Here is a 19,169-nt window from a genome sequence, read left to right as displayed (position 1 = left end):
TGCAGCATCGGGGGAAATGCAGCTTGGATGCTGGAGCTTCCCCCAAGGAGAGAAGCCTCAGGGGGCACAGAGGGCTGAACGGTACCTCCCTCTGCCCTCTTTAGGCAGTGCTCTGTGCCCAGGTTCAGGCTCAGCGCAACCCAGTGCTGCTATTCAGCTCAGTCCAATATGGCGTGGCTGCCCTGCTTCCCTCCTTTCTCCGCATCATGACATAAAGGCACCTGAGCAGCGCTGTGACTGTGTGTGCCAGGTTATAGTGCCCCAGAGTGGGGAGCTGAGCCCAGCCACCCAGGGCAGGATCTCCAGCTGCGGGGAAGTCACGGGAAAAACAGGAATATGACCCTGTTTGACATTGTTCCCCACCATGACAAACCTGCAATGCTAAGTATCATTAACTGTTTGGAAATTGAGTATCCTGAGCATTTGTTTTACTGCCACTTTAGGAAATAGCACTGTTCTTAAGGCTGTCTTCTCTCTCTTCCCCCCCCTCCCTGGCCCCATAGAATGGACTCTTTCTTCCTGGCTGAGATGTTTAAATACCTTTACCTGCTCTTTGCTGATAAGGAAGACATGATTTTTGATATAGAAGATTATATCTTCACTACAGAGGCTCATCTGTTACCTCTTTGGCTCTCTACTACAAACCAAACAATGTCTAAGAAAAATACAGTGAGTGATCTTTTTAAACTTTTATCTGTTTTTAATACCACTTTAATGTGTTTTTACATGGAAAAATCAGGGTAAACGGTAAGTTTAAGCAATAAGATTTTTGACAACTATTTAATGCAAACTGTTTTATCATGACAGTAATTAGTGGCACCCATGCATATTGTCAATTTTTTCCATGATCAAACCTGTTTTTTAGGTATTTATAACTCAACCATAAAACCTTGCTCCGGGCTGGAACTTGGCAGAAAGGTCACAGAACACATGTGCTTATAAAAAACAAACCAGTAAAACCCTAATCTTCAGTTTTTGTGTTCCCAATAAATAAATACATTTTCTTGTTTTGTGGAGCTCAGATTTATTTCCTCTTTAAAAATACTTTAACCATAGCATAGATTAAATTTGCCAAGTCATTTTTTATATTAAGGGAAAAATAAAATGCAGAGAGAGCTAGCCTGCTGACCTAGGATTTAGTACCTGGGAGGAAACCCAAGTTAGCTTTCCAGCTCTAGGGCCAGATCCTCAGCTGGTGTAAAATGTTGAAATCAGTTGAGCTATAGCAAATAGCAGAACTTGAGGCTCAGGCTCTTAGTCTCCTTCTCCCCCTTCTTCCTAACTGGGAACCTGTTGAAATAGCATACTCAGTCTCTGCTGGAAGTGGTAATGGTAATGTAGTCTAAACAGTACTTTTCTTGCCTTTTTCATTCTGACAGACTGATATTTCCAGCATCAGTAGCTCAATGGGCAGACTAAATAAACAGATGAGAAAGTGAACAGAGGATTTATCACCTAGGGATTCCCCCAATGTTAATCTGCCATTTTTTTGACTCAAAGTGTGTTCACTCTTGGATAATTCTTAGTTAATCCCTTACTTAGCATTTTCTTACTTATTTACACAGCATGGCAATATGCACTATGAGGGTGAGACTTCTAAAGGCTCCCAAGTGCGCATTAACGTAATGCTATTTGAAAGAGCACTACATTCATGTGTAATAGGGAACTTTTCGTTCATGACAGCAGACCAGTTAGTTAGTGTACAACACATTGATGTGCTTTAGAAATCACACTTGCCCACTGTGCACTGTAGACAAGACACTCAGTGTATGTTTACACTGTAATAAAAGACCCATGGCTGGCCTGGGGCCTGAACCACTACATTGCATTTTTATAGCCCAGCAGTCCAAGCCCCAAAAGCCTGTGTGAGGTTACCCAGGTTCTGAGACTTGGTGCCTATCTGACTAAGGCAAAGATAGAAAAACATCCCATTTAAAGCAGATGTCAGGAGCTTTTCTCTCAAGGAAGAAATTGTAAAATAGACACGAGGTTATTGAAACCAAAACACTGATCATTTTAGAATCATCTGGGTTGCAATAAAATGGGAGGGGAAAAAGGAACACCTCTTAATGGGCTGCATTGCTTATATTTATTTTAAGTACCATGTCAGCCACTTGAAATATCTGTGCCCTAGTGCATGATTAGCAAGGTGGCCTCCTGCTGTTTCACTATTCGATTTGATAGACGATAGTGGGGAAGCAGTTTTACGCGACCTTAGTGTGCAGACTTTTTTCCATGTACAGTAACTCCCCACTTAACTTGCTTAACGTTGTTTCGATCTTATGTCCCTGCTCCATTACAGAACATGCTCCATTTAAAGTTGTGCAATGTTTCGCTATAATGTCGTTTGGCTGCTTGCTTTGTCCACAGCTGGCAGCCCTCCATCAGCTCCCATATCCCCCCCCCCCCAAGAGTGCCTCCTGCCCGCCGGCAGACCCCACAGATCAGCGCCTTCCCCCTCTTCTCCCTGCCTCCTGCTGTGGCAATCAGCTGGCTTGCAGTGTTCAGGCAGGAGGGGGAGGAGCGAGGACTTGGCCCGCAGGCTCCCCTTCCTGCCCCTGCCTCTTGAACTCCACAAACTGCAGAGGCAGGGGAGAGATGGGGGAGGCTGTGTGCTAAGTCCTTGCTCCTCCCCCCTCCCTCTTGCCCCATGTCGCAAGCCAGCTGATTGCCATGGGCAGAGGGGAGGAGCGAGGATGTGGTGTGCCTCCCTCCCCTGCCTCCTGCCTGCAGCAATCAGCTGGCTTGCGGTGTTCAGGAGGTAGAGGAAGACTGCATGCTGTGTCCTCGCTCCACCCCCCTCCCTCCTGAACGCTGCAAGCTGGCTGATTGCTGTGGGCAGGAGGCAGGGAAGGGAGGGGGGAAGAGCAAGGATGTGGTGTGCAGAGTAAAGGGAGAGGTGGGGGGAGAAGAAGAGGAACCTAACCCCCCCCATTTACATTCATTCTTATGGGGAAATTGGATTTGCTTAACATCGTTTCACTTCGTCACATTTTTCAGGAACATAACTACAATGTTAAGTGAGGAGTTACTGTAGGTGGTTTGGCTCTATTTATTTTATGTTGGTCATACTTCTAAGAGAACAATTACTTTGTATGTAGTAACTTCTTCCAATAAAATAAGTAACAGCTTTGTTATGCTATAGCAACTTGAATATTTTTTCTGGAGTCTTTTTATACACCTTTAAATACTGGGTCTTAGAGAATTATTAATTATTGTTGATAAATAATTTTAAATGACTTTTCTCACAGGTGTGTTGTAAACAGATCAGTATTATACTCATTTTACAGATGGGAAAACTGGGCAGTAGTAAAGTTAAATGACTTGCCTGGGATCACCCAACAAGTCATTTGCAGAGCCAGGAACAGATACTAAACTATTATGCACTTCTTATGCGACAGTGAAATAGTGGTATTTGCAAATGTTAAAAACTAATCTCTTCCTTTCAAAGGAAAACGAATGTCATTTGATTTATAGTTAAGGTCTGGTTTGAAATTAGGTGATGTAGTTTTGCCACCCATAGGTTTAGTTGACTGTTGCTATATGGATTGTGAGGAGGAGACTCCTGGGATTGTTCCTATTGAAATATGTGAACAGGAAGCTATATGTGGCAATATAACCTTATTTATTAATGTTTAGTTTTATGGTTTCTTTGTGTCAAGTCATTTTAGGCAGCTCAGAAATCAATAAAGATATTTAACTGAACTGAACTGAGATGATCTCATGGAATATTCTTTAAAATAATCTGAGGCATGTCTTTTGACATAAAACAGGACAGTCCTAATGGTCTGGAGCTGCCACAGCCAAAATATAGGCACTATTAACTTTACACCTAAAGCAAAAAACAGTTTTCTTCTATCGGAAAGAACAAGAAGTTACATAGGGTGCTAGATGTTTGGTACAGCACGGCTTCAAAACTCCATTTACCAGTAGAGGGCCTAAATCCTTCAATTTCTGTAACTAGGTTTAAAAAAAACAAAAAACCTTCCAAAGAGGAACCAAGGCAGGACTGCATTTGAGTCTTCAGATACACATCTCTGGCGCCTTTCCCGCTGTTCATATCTTTGCCAAATTGCAGCAAAATAGAATCATGACCAACATCATTTGTTTCATTCTGATTGGGAATGCTATGAAGACAGACATGAGAGCTATTCAGAAAGGAAAATAATATAAAAATAGAGACTAGGGGACAATTGGAATGTTAAAGGCTTCAAACATTAACACTTAAAATTTTATACACATGCCAAGAAGCTAGCAAAAAAGCAGGCAAGTAAAAGTCTTACTATTCTTCACTAGTAATTGCAGTTGTATATACCTTCCTACCTTCAGTACTATGCTTTGTATACAATTAACTTTTGATGATGCAGTCTACTGTTTGATATTTTCTTTTGATAAGAAATTTAGAGTAATTGGGTTTCTTAATAGATAATCTGCTTTGTTCATTATAGACAACAGAATACACGGAGCTGGATGACAGTAACTTTGAGTGGACATGTCCGAACACCCAGATTCTCTTCCCAAATGACCCTATGTATGCTCAGAGTATCCGTGAACCTTTGAAAAATGTGGTGGATAAGAGCTGTCCTAGGGGCGTTGCCAGAGTGTAAGAAGCATGTTTTATATCTTCCGTTGCTAGGAATGGCCAGAAAATTGGCTGTCATTCAATTAAAAAAACCCAAAAAAACTAAACCCTCCACCCCCCCAAAAAACCAAGCCTCCCTATCTCCTCTGCATATGTTAGTCAGATATGCTTACTTTGTTCACAAGATGGTATTCCTTTTGGCCCTAAAGCTAGCTGCATTTCCTATCAGCGTTCAGCTAACTTCCAGCTGCAGTTGATTATGTAAGAGTAGATGGAGCTCAGCACAAATCACAGATCCTAATTTGGGATTGCAGCAGTGCCAATTAGGAAAAAAAAAATCAATTTGTAAACAGAGCAAAGAGGATCTGAAATCACTGAGAATAAATAAGAAAATGAAGTTTCATTTTTATAATCAACTGAATAAACACTTTTCCTTGACTTTATTTTATTAATGCTGCTATAGATAATCTTGTATCTTATTTTAGGTGGTTCTGTAAAATTTGGAAAATATCTGCCTTTATATGACTACTGTAATATTTATGCAGGTGAAAATTAAGTGGGCTGAGTAACAGTTGCATTATATGCATCTGATGCTCAGTCTGTTAGGAAAACTGGCTTTTCTGGTTTTATTCAAATTTATTTTCATTTATTACCAAAATGCTGAACATTTAGAAATGATATTGAAGAGTGCTGGCTCACACTTTAATCAGATTGCTGATATATCAGTTTTACATTATCAACATTGCACTAGAAAATTGTTGGGGAAGTTCACAGCTTTTAAAAACAATTATAATTTTAAGGTAACATTTTACCAAGAGTTTTTTGTTTGCTAGAACTTTAATTTTCAGCTTGAGATACTCCAGTGGGATGCTCATACATTACAAGATAGGAATGGGTTCTGATCATAGGCACCGACTTCCCCTCTTTCATGTGGGTGCTTGATCGCCCCTTCCCTGCCCCAACTCCATCCCCTCCCTGCCAATATTCCAACTCCTTCCCCATATCCCCACCCCCTCCCTGGAGCATGTCACATTCTCCTGCCCCCTGAGTGTGCTAATGCTGCCAAACAGCTGTTTGGCAGTGGCTGGGTGAGAAACGCTGGGAGGAGTGGGGATGTGCTTGGGAGGTAGAGGGGAGCTTGGCTGCTGGTGAGTGCTCCAGCCCTGTAGCACCCATGGAGTTGGTGCCTATGGTTTTGATGGCTTTGTATATATTATGTCTCTAGCTTTGCGCACCTCTCATGTGTAAAACTGTTAGATATTTTTTTTAACAAATGTACCAGGATGAAACTTTGATCCTTACTCTCTTTGGCAGAGAAGAGAGTTTTGGGAGTGGACCAAAACCGCCCCTGAGAGCCAGGGATTTCATGGCCAGTAACCCTGAGCATTTGGAGATACTGAAGAAGATGGGAGTCAGTTTGATTCACCTCAAAGATGGAAGAGTACAATTAGTGCAGCACGCAATTCAAGTAAGACCCACATATATTTTGTAGAAATCTTGGCCCATTGAAATCAGTAGAAAAATTCCCAATGACTGCAATAGGAGCAGATTTCATCCCTTGGTTTCACTCTATTTCCAGTTTGTTGCTTAATTTTAAAAAGAAGCTTTCAGCATACCTTTTTACCTTTCCTTTGTTGCTACATGTGAAAAATAACATTTTTAAACTAAAGTGTTTTTTGCCTCTTCAACTTTGTCTTGCAATTAAGTACCATTATCTCCACTTGTTACAACCAGTGCCCCATTTACATTTCAGCAAAAGACTTGGATAGGGCAACACCCACAGAAATTAATGTGAATTTTTATTGTAGTATTCATTTTCATATTTAGTTCAATCAGTAATCCTTGCATTTGTTTAATTGAGTATTACATGCAGTTTTTTTGCTGTCTGTAAACTTAATTTGCAATGTGCTACAGTTTTGCATTAAACTCATAACAGCATAATAGAATTTCGGGGGGTGGGAAGCTGCAGATTTTGGCAGCTTGGACATTTGGCACCTGAAGCATGTAAGCTTTACTAGCATGATCAGAGGTGCAGTTGTTAAGTGTCTGAATCTACAGCTGATAAGTTAACCAGCCCTCCAGCAAAGTTAAACTATTGTGTCAGGCTGTCTGCAGATTCAAGCAGACATCACTGCACGAGTTTGCATACAGGTCACATTTGGAAAGTTTTCTTTGCTGCCACTAAGAATAAAAACTTTTTTTTAAAAATGAATGCATAGATTGTGAGGCAGATTTGGCAGTCCCTGAATTGTAGAAGATATGGTGCCCTAATTAAGACGTCATTGTAAGGAGAAGCTGGACTGAAGGAAAGAGCACTTGTTCGAACAAATCTAAAAATAGCACAGAAAAGGAGAAAAAAGTAGTTTAGTTTAAAATTACAAATGTTTGTTCAAATGTTTGTGCTTTAGGGTAAAAATTCCTCCTTCAAATAGCAAGATCATAAAATAAATCATTTTAAATGTGTGTTTCTAAAGCTCTAGTGTTTTAGTTAGATTGGCATCAAGCGTAGTTCTATTTTTCAGTTTTTATATAATAGAACAAAAGTATCTTTTTCAAACAGTACAGTCTTGGTACTACACATGTATGTGAATGGATTTTTTTCATTATAGTAAGAGAATGTAATATTTAAGACAAATATTAGCTTGATTGCTTCATAGTTAAGTCTCTCAGCATCCCAGACCTGCATCACTATCTAATATAGAATGTGATGTATATGCCATAAATAAATTGGTATTAAATAGACATCAATTTAATCTTCTTTTAAAGTGAGCCTCTAGAAATTAAGTTTGTGTACGTAATGTATCATAGTAGCCCAAGGCTACATTTAAGATGGATGGTTTCAAATACATTTTTAAATACTTGGCACTTGCTGTATCATGGATTTAGAGTTTATAATCTTATACTTGGCCTTGTCAAAATTCACAAAAGCCCTGAGTCTGGAGCATAAAATTTATTTTCAGGATTAGAGAGAGAAACCAGAATGCTATCAAAATAATTACCCACTTTTGTAAAGTGAAAAATGTTAAAGGGCACGTGAAAGGTACTGTACAAATACATAAGTATTGTAATTATCAGATGATATTCTTTGGAAATACTCCAACATTAGGGTTTTGTCATACTGCTAGTCTTCAGTGTCATCCAGAAATTTCTAATTGGTGGTATTTCTAGTGTGATTTTTTGACCAACTGTGCGGCACAGAAATAATTCTAACTTATTTTTACCTTTCACGTGCCCTTTAACATTTTTCTGTTTATCTGATAAAGCATCAACAGTGTGACTCTCTGCAAACAATATTTTGTCTGAAGACTGCTTTAAAAGTATGGATTTACCACAAATTCCAGATCAGCAAAATAGCACATTCATGTATTTTACACAAGAGTCAAAATACACTACTTATTTACCTTAGACTTATTATATGTGGTCAAGTTGACTTTTTTTTGTATATCTATTGCATTAGTATTTTTCTTTAGTTTAAATTTTAAAGAACACTTGTCAGTTGTTTTATTATAAACATAATTCTGTTACTGATAAAGGAAAAATTAGATGTTCAAGAATTTTTGGTTTTAATAGCTTGTGCTGTTTAACTTTGGCATTTCTCAGACTGGACAATGAGGATCAAGTCAGTTCCCATTTTGTTTAGATTTGGCTTCAGGTTTTCTGCTGCAATACCTGAAAATAGACATAGCAGGGAAAGGTTTATTAGTTTAAAAACAACTCTTTCCATTGCAATTTAAAAATAATCAAACTTGTATAAACCAGAGATTTGGAAAAAATGAAATTTGTGACAGATTTGATAGATTCTTAAAGTATAATTAACAAAGAATTACATATAAAATACTACAAAACAGCTGATGGAAAGGTCATGGGCCTCTGGGAGCTAGACTTTAGAATGCAGTGCTCTCAATTACTTTTTCCTTCTCAGCCTGGTTGATTGGAGGCAATATTGGCAGATTCTGGAACAAGCCAGCTCTTTTTCCAGGAGGTTGGCTATAACCATGACCTTTGATGAATTCACCAGTGGCAGTAAAATTTTGGTTCTGCAAAATATTTAAGCCGCCACTTATCCTAATGTCTTTACTCCTTAGGCAGCAAGTTCACTTGATGCTGAAGATGGTTTGCGATTCATGCAGGAAATGATTGAACTATCCAGTCAGCAACAAAAAGAGCAGCAGCTACCCCCACGTGCTGTTCAAATTGTTTCCCACCCATTCTTTGGCAGGGTAGTATTGACAGCTGGGCCAGCACAATTTGGAATGGACCTATCCAAACACAGCGTAGGGGTATGTATAATGTGAAAATCTTTAGAACGTATGATTTGCTCTTGAATTTTATTTATTTGTGCTTTTTCTCTGTTGCATTGGTCTTAATTTTCTAGTATTGCATTTATTTCAAAATACTCAGCTAGCACTTAGATTTATAATAGACATTTAAAATAGTTAGAATTTTAGATTGTTTCTTTCTTCTGACTCAGACACCGCAGAGTTCAGTCTGTGTTTCCTTAGGCAACAGTCATGATTCAGCCTCCACATGCAGGTGCTCCAGTTGTTTTCTGAATGCTGTATGTGGAATATAACTCTTGCATCCTAGGGGGAGAGGCCAATGTAAGGGAAGAGAGCTTGTCAAGCTGCTAGGATTCAGCATGGCTGCCATTCATGGCTGCCAATTAACAACATTTTAAAAGTTTAATGAGGATTAGGCTCTCCTTAGCCCATCAGAAGTTCAGAGAAAGTGTCTTTCTAGATAAAGAGAAAATTACTTGTCCCCTGTGAAGTCAATGGCAAAACTCCCATTAACTTTAATGGGAGCAGGATTTCAGCCCACAGGGTATACTCTAGATATGAAACAAAGTGTGCTCTCACATGGTTTGTGATATCTTAACCATAATTATTCTGTATTTTGTTGACTATACTTAAAAGGTTACAGATGTTGGCCCAGCATCTTATAATAGCCTTTTTGTTTGTACTATGTGAAAGCCAAATCAGTCCAAACTGTTCAAAGAAATTAGTTTAAAAATTGTTGATTAGACAAGTTTTTTGAGAATCTGTCATAATAAAGATTCCATGATAAAGGTCCTGTAGTATGCTGGGAAACACGGGATGACTGGAAAAATTATAAAAGGTAGGAAACATTTACAGGTTTGACTCCAGTATTTTAAATCATTACATCTCTCAAACAGACAAGAGGATTTGTTGCAACCAGTAAACCTTACAATGGATGCTCGGAGATCACTAATCCTGAATCAGTGAAGGAGAAAATTGCTTTGATGCAGAGAGGCCAGTGCATGTTTGCTGAAAAGGCACGAAACATCCAAAAAGCTGGAGCAATAGGGGGCATTGTTATTGGTAAATAAAACTATCTTTTTTGTTTTGTACAACTGTAACCTGTGTTTTCCACAAGATTATTTAGATTATATATAAGCATATTTTCAAGGGTGGCGGGCATCTGTTACATTCTTGTGAGCAGTCAGCACAACAAGGTACAGAAATCCTGTTGTTGGAACAAAGGAGGTGTGTATACTTAATATCCTGCTTGCACAACAGAATGGAGCCAGACAGAAACCTACTAGTGGAGAAATTCAGTGAGGGGGTTTGTTCTGACAAATCAGAAGTTACGAATTAACTTCTGTTTGGAGCTGAATGTTGTAAAATGAAAGAATGGTTGTTCTTTCTATAATCTTCATTTCCTAGTCTATGCTTTCCCAGCTAAGTTAGTAGTTCTAGAGAGGAATGTACCATTTACGTTCCTTATTAAAAGTTGAGTAACTGTGATTTCAGTACTGAAAATAGATAACTGATTAGTAGCAATCCTGAAATGATGTACATTGAGACCTTTTACATTCAGGAATGCATCTGCTTGTGAAATAGCTTTTTCCTTCTAGGTCCAGTACTGTTCTTGACTTTCCACAGCCAGGCAGGCATCCACCTTTTGAGGCAAATTGAAAATAAAAAATTAAAACTGCTGGACATGCCAAATAATATTGCCTCCCACCCACAAAGTCTCATCACCATCTCAGGCAAGCAAACAGAATTGAAATACATTCCCCCTTTTGACTTAACTTGCTTCTGTCCACTCAAACCTCTTCTTTGCTGTCTCCACCAGGAAATAAGGTTAGAAAATTGTAAATCTGGGGAATTCTAATTAAACTACAGCACATTCTCTGAAATTCCCACACCAGCTATTCAAGCTGCCTTTATCCTGTGTAATGAGAGAGCACCAATCCTGACCGACGTCCATAATGGAAAAGCTTGCTTACTCTGACCTTCTGTTGGCTAGATGACAATGAGGGAAGCAGCAGCGACACTGCTCCTTTATTCCAAATGGCTGGTGATGGAAAGAATACAGACGATATCAAAATCCCCATGCTCTTCCTGTTCAGCAAAGAAGGAAATATTATACTTGATGCAATCCGAGAATACGAGGCTGTAGAAGTGCTTCTTTCTGATAAAGCAAAAGACAGAGGTAAGGGTAAAGCCATTCGTGTCTTATAAAGATAAGTAATAATCTTTATCAGTTGGCATAATGTGAAATATAAAACAAACAATGGTTCTTATTTTCTACCTGAAAAAAATAAGTGAATTGGGATTGAGGTGAAAATTCTGTTTGACTTCCATAATTCTAGTTTGTTGAATTAGTTTCATTCAAACTGTAACCATCTCTTAGAATTTCCCAATACATGTCCAACTTATTTAACTTGAAACACTTTACACAAGGTCCCAAACAGAAAAAGTGAACGTTATAATTTTGCTGTAACGAATTAGACTAGTAGTGCTACAACGTGGTTGGGTTTATTTTTATTTAAGCCTCTGAAACCCTTTTTTCTTGGAAGAGCTTTTCATATTCTGCTTTGATATCTAGGCTGTGTGTGTTTCAGGGTCCTGACTTGTAGATGTTTCTCAGTTCCAAGTGATGTTCTTCATATCTATAAAGATAGATCTGATTTTTCTCACTGCAAAGACTAGGCAGAAGTGGTTCTCATTGAGCATTTAATTTCAGAAAGGGGAACTACACAAAAATGAGGTAGTCAGTTAAATAGAAATTAAAAGGTACAGCACCAAAAGTAAAATCCCTGCAAACTGCATGGAAACTTTTTAAAGACACCATAGTAAAGGCTCAACTTAAGTGTATACTCCAAATTAAAAAACGTAGTAAGAGAACCAAAGAAGAGCCACCATAGCTAAACAACAAAGTAAAAAGAAGTGAGAGGGGAAAAAGGCATCCTTTAAAAAGTGGAAGTTAAATCCTAGTGAGGAAAATAGTATAAAATCTGTCCCAGATTGAGGTGTCATTAGAGGTGGTTTTGGAACAAATTGATAAACTAAACAGTAATAATTCACCAGGACCTGATGGTATTCACCCAAGAGTTCTGAAGGAACTCAAATGTGAAATTGCAGGACTACTAACTGTAGTCTGTAACCTATCATTCAAATCAGCTTCTGTACCAAATACCAAATTTGAGGATAGCTAATGTGACGCCAATTTTTTAAAAGGGCTCTAAAGGTGACCCTGGCAACTACAGGCCAGTAAGCCTCACTTCAGTACTGGGCAAACTGGTTGAAACTATAGTAAAGTATAGTAAAGCACAAAATTGTCAGACACATAGAGGAACATAATTTGTTGGGGAAGAGTCAACATGTTTTTTGTAAAGGGAAATTATGCCTCCCCAGTCTACTAGAATTCTGTGAGGGGGTCAACAAGCATAAGGACAAGGGGAATCCAGTGGATATATAGTGTATTTAGATTTGCAGAAAGCCTTTGACAAGGTCCCTCACGAAAGGCACTTAAGCAATCCTGGGATAAGAGGGAAGGTCCTCTCATGGACTGGTAACTGGTTAAAAGATACAAAACAAAGGGTAGGAATAAATGGTCAGTTTTCATAATGGAGAGAGGTAAATAGTGGTGTCCCCCAGGGGTCTGTTCTGGGACCAGTCCTATTCAACATATTATAAATGATCTGGAAAAAGGAACAAACAGTGAGGTGGCAACATTTGCAGATGATACAAAACTACTCAAGATAGTTAAGTCCCAGGGAGACTGCGAAGAGCTACAAGAGGATCTCTCAAAACTGGGTGACTGGGCAACAAAATGGAAGATGAAATTCAGTGTTCATAAATGCAAAGTAATGCACATTGGAAAACAGTCCACCTATACATATAAAATGATGGGATCGAAATTAGCTCTTACCATTCAAGAAAGTGATCTTGGACTCATTGTGGATAGTTCTCTGAAAACATCCACTCAATGTGCAGCAGCAGTCAAAAATAAACAATGTCGGGAATCATTAAGAAAGGGATAGATAATAGGACAGAAAATATCATATTGCCTCTATATAAATCCATTTTATGCCCACATCTTGAATTCTGCGTTCAGATGTGGTCACCCCATCTCAAAAAAGATATATTGGAATTGGAAAAGGTTCAGAAAGGGCAGCCAAAATGATTAGGGTTATAGAACGACTTCCATATGAGGAGAGATTAGTAAGACTGGGACTTTTAAAGAGACAACTAAGGGGGGAAATGATAGAGGTCTATAAAATCATGACTGGTGTGGAGAAAGTAAATAAAGAAGTGTTATTTACTCCTCATAACACAAGAACTAGGGGGTCGCCAAATGAAATTAATAGGCAGCAGGTTTAAAACAAAAGGAAGTATTTCTTCACACAACGCAAAGTCAAGCTGTGGAACTCTTTACCAGAGGATGTTGTGAAGTCAAAGACTATAACAGGGTTCAAAAAAGAACTAGATAAGTTCATGGAGGATAGATCCATCAATGGCTATTAGCCAGAATGGTAGGGATGATGTCCCTAGCCTAGGTTTGCCGGAAACTGGGAATAGGCGACGGGATGGATCACATGATGATTACCTGTTCTGTTCATTCCCTCTGGGGCACCTGGCATTGGCCACTGTCAGAAGCAGGATACTGGACTAGATGGACCTTTGCTGTGATCCACTATGGCCGTTCTTAGGAGATTAAAGTTGCCAGCACCAGTAATTTTACATGATATTAATTATCCTGCTTGTGTGGCTCTATCCGTTCCATCAGTGTACATAGGGGATATTATTTCTAGACTCTTTTTTAACAAACTTTCCCATTCCAGTAATACTGCTTTTTTTCAAACAGGATATTTGGGGAGCAGCATATGAACTTGAACTTCTCTAGTAAACTAATATTAGCACATTCATTTTTCCCCATCATATGTACAAAGCTGAAACGCAAAGTTACAGCACTTCTGGATTCCTCACATGGAATCTTGATGTCCATCTATTTATACCAATGGGTGAACTGTTCAAAGTAGTTCTTCGCTCTACTGGGGCAACTGCAGTATAAACAAACCAATCCTTCGCTTCCACCAAACAAGAGAATATTATGTGTTACGGATTTTTAATGCATATGTGCTTTCTCCCCTCCTTGTGCTACCATTGGAATTTCAGCAACAATATTTAAAGGTAAAATGATTCCAAACTACATTATTGATAGCAGTAAGTATCTTATATTAATAATCAAGTTATATACAGTTGGACTACCTAGCATTCTTAAAAACAGTTTCCTTTATTTAGCAGTGTCAGTTTTCTTTAGTTTTGAACATTTATGTAACTGAACCAGAAGAACCTTCTAACATTAATGTAATGGGGAGCCAAGGTAGGATGCAGATTTATGTATTAGTATGTCTGAATTTAAATATAAAAGAATAGATCATAGCTTTGCCAGTTTATCAAATGAAGACCTTGTGGCTGTACACACTACCTTTCATGGATCTTTGGGCTGCACTAAAGTCCAATTTCGTAATACAAGAGCCATGGTGGGCTGAACTGTACACTCATGATTAAGAGGCAGAAAACAGTGACATAAGAGCATTGCTAGGTAAGCCTGAAGAACCACTACAAATGCTAGTACCGTGAATTGACTAAACTTATGAGCAAATGATAAATTAACTTCACAGTTAAAAAACAGTATTTGCAAAAGGCTTAATACACAGCACTCGAGGGACTAAGATTCTCCATACTAATAAAAATCTGAACCTTCATGAGGTCTGGAATAAGATCAAGGGAGACAATTGAAAATAAAATGTAAGTGTTCATTTCCTAGTGTATTTCAATTGCCTTTTGAAAGTACTTACAAAATTCTTTTTTCTTTTTTTAAATAAAGATCTGGAAATGGAAAACATGGACCAGAAGTCATCTGAAAATGATTCACATAAGCAGAGACCAGAAACGACTTCAGCATCTGAGGACCTCAGCTTGGTCAGTCAAGAGCCTGAAGGAGAAGAAAGTTCTGATGTTACTCACCTCGATTCATTATCTCCTGCTGATGCAGACAGTGATAGCATTTCCATTTCAAACCAGGAGTCCTGTATCACAGAAATCCATGAGGCTATTGTTCAAGAGACAGAAAGTACAGAATTAGATAACAAGCCTCGGGAACAATCTCAGACTGAGAGAGATTCCAGCTCCAATGTTAATTGGGATAATAGAGTACAGCCTATGGAATCCATATTAGCAGATTGGAATGAAGATATAGAAGCATTTGAAATGATGGAAAAGGATGAACTATGACTTCTAATAACTTATTTGTGGATAAACAAAATGGTGAATTTGTTGGGTAAAAGTGAGGCCCTAATATCTAAGAATTAGAAATTGTTCAGTATTGTGATGAGCAACCAGGTTTCACCTGGATAATAGAAACCCAGCATGTGTTATAATTTATATGGTTTTAATTTTTCCTGTTTTGAAATGGGAATGTGCAATTGAACTGTTTGTATGGCTCTGTTGCATGGTGCTGTAATACAGAAGGTTTCATTCAGGGAATTAATCAGATTTCTGCATTCCAGGCTTCTGGAGAGCAGATTGCCTTGGCCTCTAGAAAGGTAGAAGTTGAATGTAATGGGATTAATACACCACTTGTTGGCTGGTTATGGCACTTGAAGGCAATAGTCAGAGGCTATTCTAGTTGAAGGTTCAGTTTCACTGATAAAGGCCTTTATGGAGAGAAATAGGTGCAACTGTGAGACATTTCCAGCTGTAATGTCTTTAAAACACAGCTAGAAACAGCTCAATTTGTCCTGACATTTATATCTTAATAAGATATAGCAGTGTTGCTCATCACTCCTTCCATCTGTTTTGAAGAATGTCCAAGATGACCTGGATTTTTCCTCTTCTGCTCTTATTTCAACTAGAGGCTGTATAAACCAAAGGTAATGTGCTGTATTAGGAAGCTCTCTTAGGAAAATTAAGAAAGCTTTGCTAACTAGAGGAGTAGTACATAAAGGTTCACAGTGATTATGAAGATTGTTACTTGAATTAAGGTAAATTGGGCAAAACATGTTTTAATACAATTTTTCCTTTTTGGCCTTCCATGCTTAAAGCTATCAAGCTTAAAACTACCCTAATATACAGAATTTAGCATTATTATTCTCTGAAAATTGAAATTCTCATCTGTTGAGTATCTATGACAATTTCTGTTTTCTCTACAAGATCTATATCTGTCAGCCTTAAATTTGTAACATTTTGGGCAAAAAAGCCAGTATCAATAGTGAAGTACAACTGTTTACCTTTAGCTGTTGGGTCCATAATTCAAAATTTAGTGATGTGAAGTCAAAGAATAATTGATATACTTCGTGGCATCTGGGTTTTTTTTTTTTTTTGGTTTTTTTTTTAAATACAGGTAAGCCTGGTTCCTAATTTATCATGTTTTCGGAAGTATCCTCTAATTAAACCACAAATCTGTTTAAGCAAACAAGAAGCAGTTAGCTTAACTGTGTCCAAATTAAAACTGCCAAAAATCTATTTTAAGTTGATATATAGACACAGGTTTTAGTTAATTATGGTTCAATTCAGTATTTAATTAATCTGTTTTTTCCTTTTCAAAGAGAGACTTAACACTGCCTATATCACGCACCAGACTAAAACTGAAAGTTTTTATATTTATATATAATCTTTATAATGGCAGACAGATGTATCCCTGTCTGAAGTGCACCTTTCATTTTACTGGTGAGATTAAAATGTGCCGAATATGCAAATGTCAATCAGTACAGCCATACTGTATTGTACTTGTGTATATTTATCTACGGTTTCAAGTCCCAGACAAATGTTGTATACATGTAATCTGACAGTGACACTTGCTCTCAAGAGTATCAAAATGCACAAGTACCTTTGAGAGCATGTTAGTCAATCATAATACTACACAGAAATTGAATGACAATTTAACTGAATAGAGATGTAGTTAACTTTGAGATAGTGAAGCAGTAGGGAACTAGTGAATAAGTGTCCTTTTAAAATGTAGTTTTAATTTCTTTGCACAAATAACTATGGAGGTTTGGGCTTAATATATTGGTACAGCGCTGAAGCTTAATACTTCATCATTTTAGACTGAGGGATTGATTTTAAAGGATGGGATTATTCCTCAAAATCTTTGAAGTGTCCTTTGTAACGGGTGCCCAGCTCATGCAATTGAGGCATGCCTGGTATGGCCACAGAATCCAGTGTGTGTTTTTCTGGGCAACAGATGATATGGCTGCAAGTGACCAGTTGCACCATACGGTGGTGTAGTTCAGAAATCTTAACTCTAAAAAGGAGTTAGATATTTCCAAATGTCAGAATCTGGTGCCACTAATGAAGGTTTTTATTCTAACTCTACTGGATGTAGGCTACACTAATAAAAGCTGCACAGGTTCTGTGGTTATATTCTCTGATCTCACCATGGAAGTACCTTCGTTTAGGTATTTTTAAGGATTGTATGTAAAGTGGTTTTCTGGTCATTACATTAGCAAAAGGTTTGTCAAATTAAATTTTTAATATGACAGCTAAAGTTTTCAGTTCCTTCCTGCAGAAAGTGATTTAGTTGTTAATGCTAAAATTTGTCTTTAGAAACGTTATTAGAAGTTGATGCTCTAATTCTCCCTGTCACCACAAGGTAATCATTTATGACTGACTAACCTTACATTAAGTGTAAGCACCAACACAACAGTTCTGACACAGGCACATTCCATCCTCTGAAGTGAGGGATTGTTAAGAGAATCCCTTGATATAATTTTTGAAGCATCTATTGTGTGGTGGTCTACCTCAGATAAATGTTGTCCCTTTTTTTGAGATTAGTTTAACTTTAACTTTACCTTTTTTAAGCGATTATGATGGCCATAGATCCATGGTTTACAGAACTGATTCAGGTAAAGTAGACCTTTTGGGGAAAAAAGGATAAATTAGGGGACAATTTTATTCAGGTTTTTTCACTGTCTTTTTCCTAATAAAGATGGAAATAGACTTTAGTTTTAACCTCTTCATATCACTCTAAAAATACAATAAAAGTTTCTGTAACATGTTAATGCCATTTTAAAAAGCAAAAGGAATGTGTGATTGAACAGAAGATAATTTTGGAGAGGAGTAGAGTGTACTTTGCAAATTTTTAAAAACTTCTATTGTGCTTAGAGAATATTCCTCTTGCATCACTAAGTCAATATCATGTGTATATTTCCCTGCTCTATTTGGTTAACTAGAACACTGAAGAGTTTGAATTACATTAGGGAATAAGAATTCTAAAGTCGCCAATTTAATATTTCCTTTGATGTTAAAGGAATATTCTCTATTTACACTTACTGTTTCATAATGAAGTTTTAAAATAAACTGAGCATTGTTTCTCCTCCTCCTCCCACCGTGGTTTTAGCTGAAGGCTTAGCTTTAGTCAGTGAAACAGTGTGTGGCAAGATTGTAGTGAATGTTAACAGGACACCTTATGCAAAGGCTTCAGTCAGAACATAAAAAAAACATTCTGTGAATGAAATATTGTATGTTTGGATTTTATAGGATTTTTTACCAGCCCAATTTACATCCATATATTTTCTTATGATGTAACTTATGAAATATCTAACAGGTGCTGTAATACTACTGTTGGGTTTTACTGTCTGGTGATAAGTGTATACAATATTTCTAAGAGCAACTGTGTACTGTGATGTAAAAGTCTGGGCTAAAATGTATATAATCCTTGTATATAATTGAGTACTGGATTATAATTGCTGATTGTAAAGATTTAATAAAATATGTAAATATTCTGGTCAAACTCCTTTAAGAATTGCCTGCATGATCCACATCTTGGCCTTCTGGAAAGCTTTACACATCATCCCTCACAGTATCAAAGGATATACAAGGAGTCATGGCCCATCACTCATTTCCTTCTGGCAGCCAGAGAAACTAATCACAACCTCCTCTAGCTGTTTAGTGCCATTGAGCTGTACATCTTCGAGTTTAAATAACTGCTTTAGTCTCAGTCCAGAGGGACTCAGTACTAGTGTGACTAATAAGGTATCATGTTGCACATGGTACCCTTCTATGGTGTGCACACACACAGAGAGCGCTTCGCTTGTGCCAGGGAGATGCTTGGCAAAGGGCCTTGTGCTTTGTTGGCATAGACAGAGCAGGGACTCACCCCACCTCCCAAACCCAGGTCTCCTGCAAGGTTCTACAGAAGATAAATAGCCTCACATCTAGCCTGATTTGAGCAATGCAGGTAATTAAAACATTGGAACAACATGAGGTGGGGTCTCCAATCACATGAAGACTCAGTCAAGATTGGATGTCTTTCTGGAAAGTAAGCTTTAGGT

At 37.9% G+C, this 19,169-nt stretch overlaps 1 protein-coding gene across 3 annotated transcripts in view; it reads left to right on the top strand.

The window, feature by feature from the left end:
- The window catches only part of EDEM3 (ER degradation enhancing alpha-mannosidase like protein 3), a 46,661-nt gene extending 28,033 nt beyond the window's left edge, over positions 1-18,628 (top strand). The window contains exons 14-21 of one of the 3 annotated variants that reach the window (XM_048860330.2): positions 504-669; positions 4,449-4,603; positions 5,897-6,050; positions 8,668-8,862; positions 9,759-9,924; positions 10,856-11,041; positions 14,011-14,025; positions 14,726-18,628. In XM_048860330.2, the coding sequence (XP_048716287.1) occupies positions 504-669; positions 4,449-4,603; positions 5,897-6,050; positions 8,668-8,862; positions 9,759-9,924; positions 10,856-11,041; positions 14,011-14,025; positions 14,726-15,132 (1,444 nt within the window). In that variant the 3' untranslated portion in view covers positions 15,133-18,628. Of the gene's footprint in view, positions 1-503; positions 670-4,448; positions 4,604-5,896; positions 6,051-8,667; positions 8,863-9,758; positions 9,925-10,855; positions 11,042-14,010; positions 14,059-14,725 lie in introns of all 3 variants that reach the window. The other 2 variants (XM_048860328.2, XM_048860331.2) reach the window with 2 other exon arrangements.
- The last annotated feature ends 541 nt before the right edge of the window (positions 18,629-19,169 follow it).

The sequence above is a fragment of the Caretta caretta genome, chromosome 8, assembly GCF_965140235.1.
Source record: "Caretta caretta isolate rCarCar2 chromosome 8, rCarCar1.hap1, whole genome shotgun sequence".
NCBI classification, from domain to species: Eukaryota; Metazoa; Chordata; order Testudines; family Cheloniidae; genus Caretta; species Caretta caretta.
This window is presented reverse-complemented; position numbering and strand designations above follow the sequence as displayed.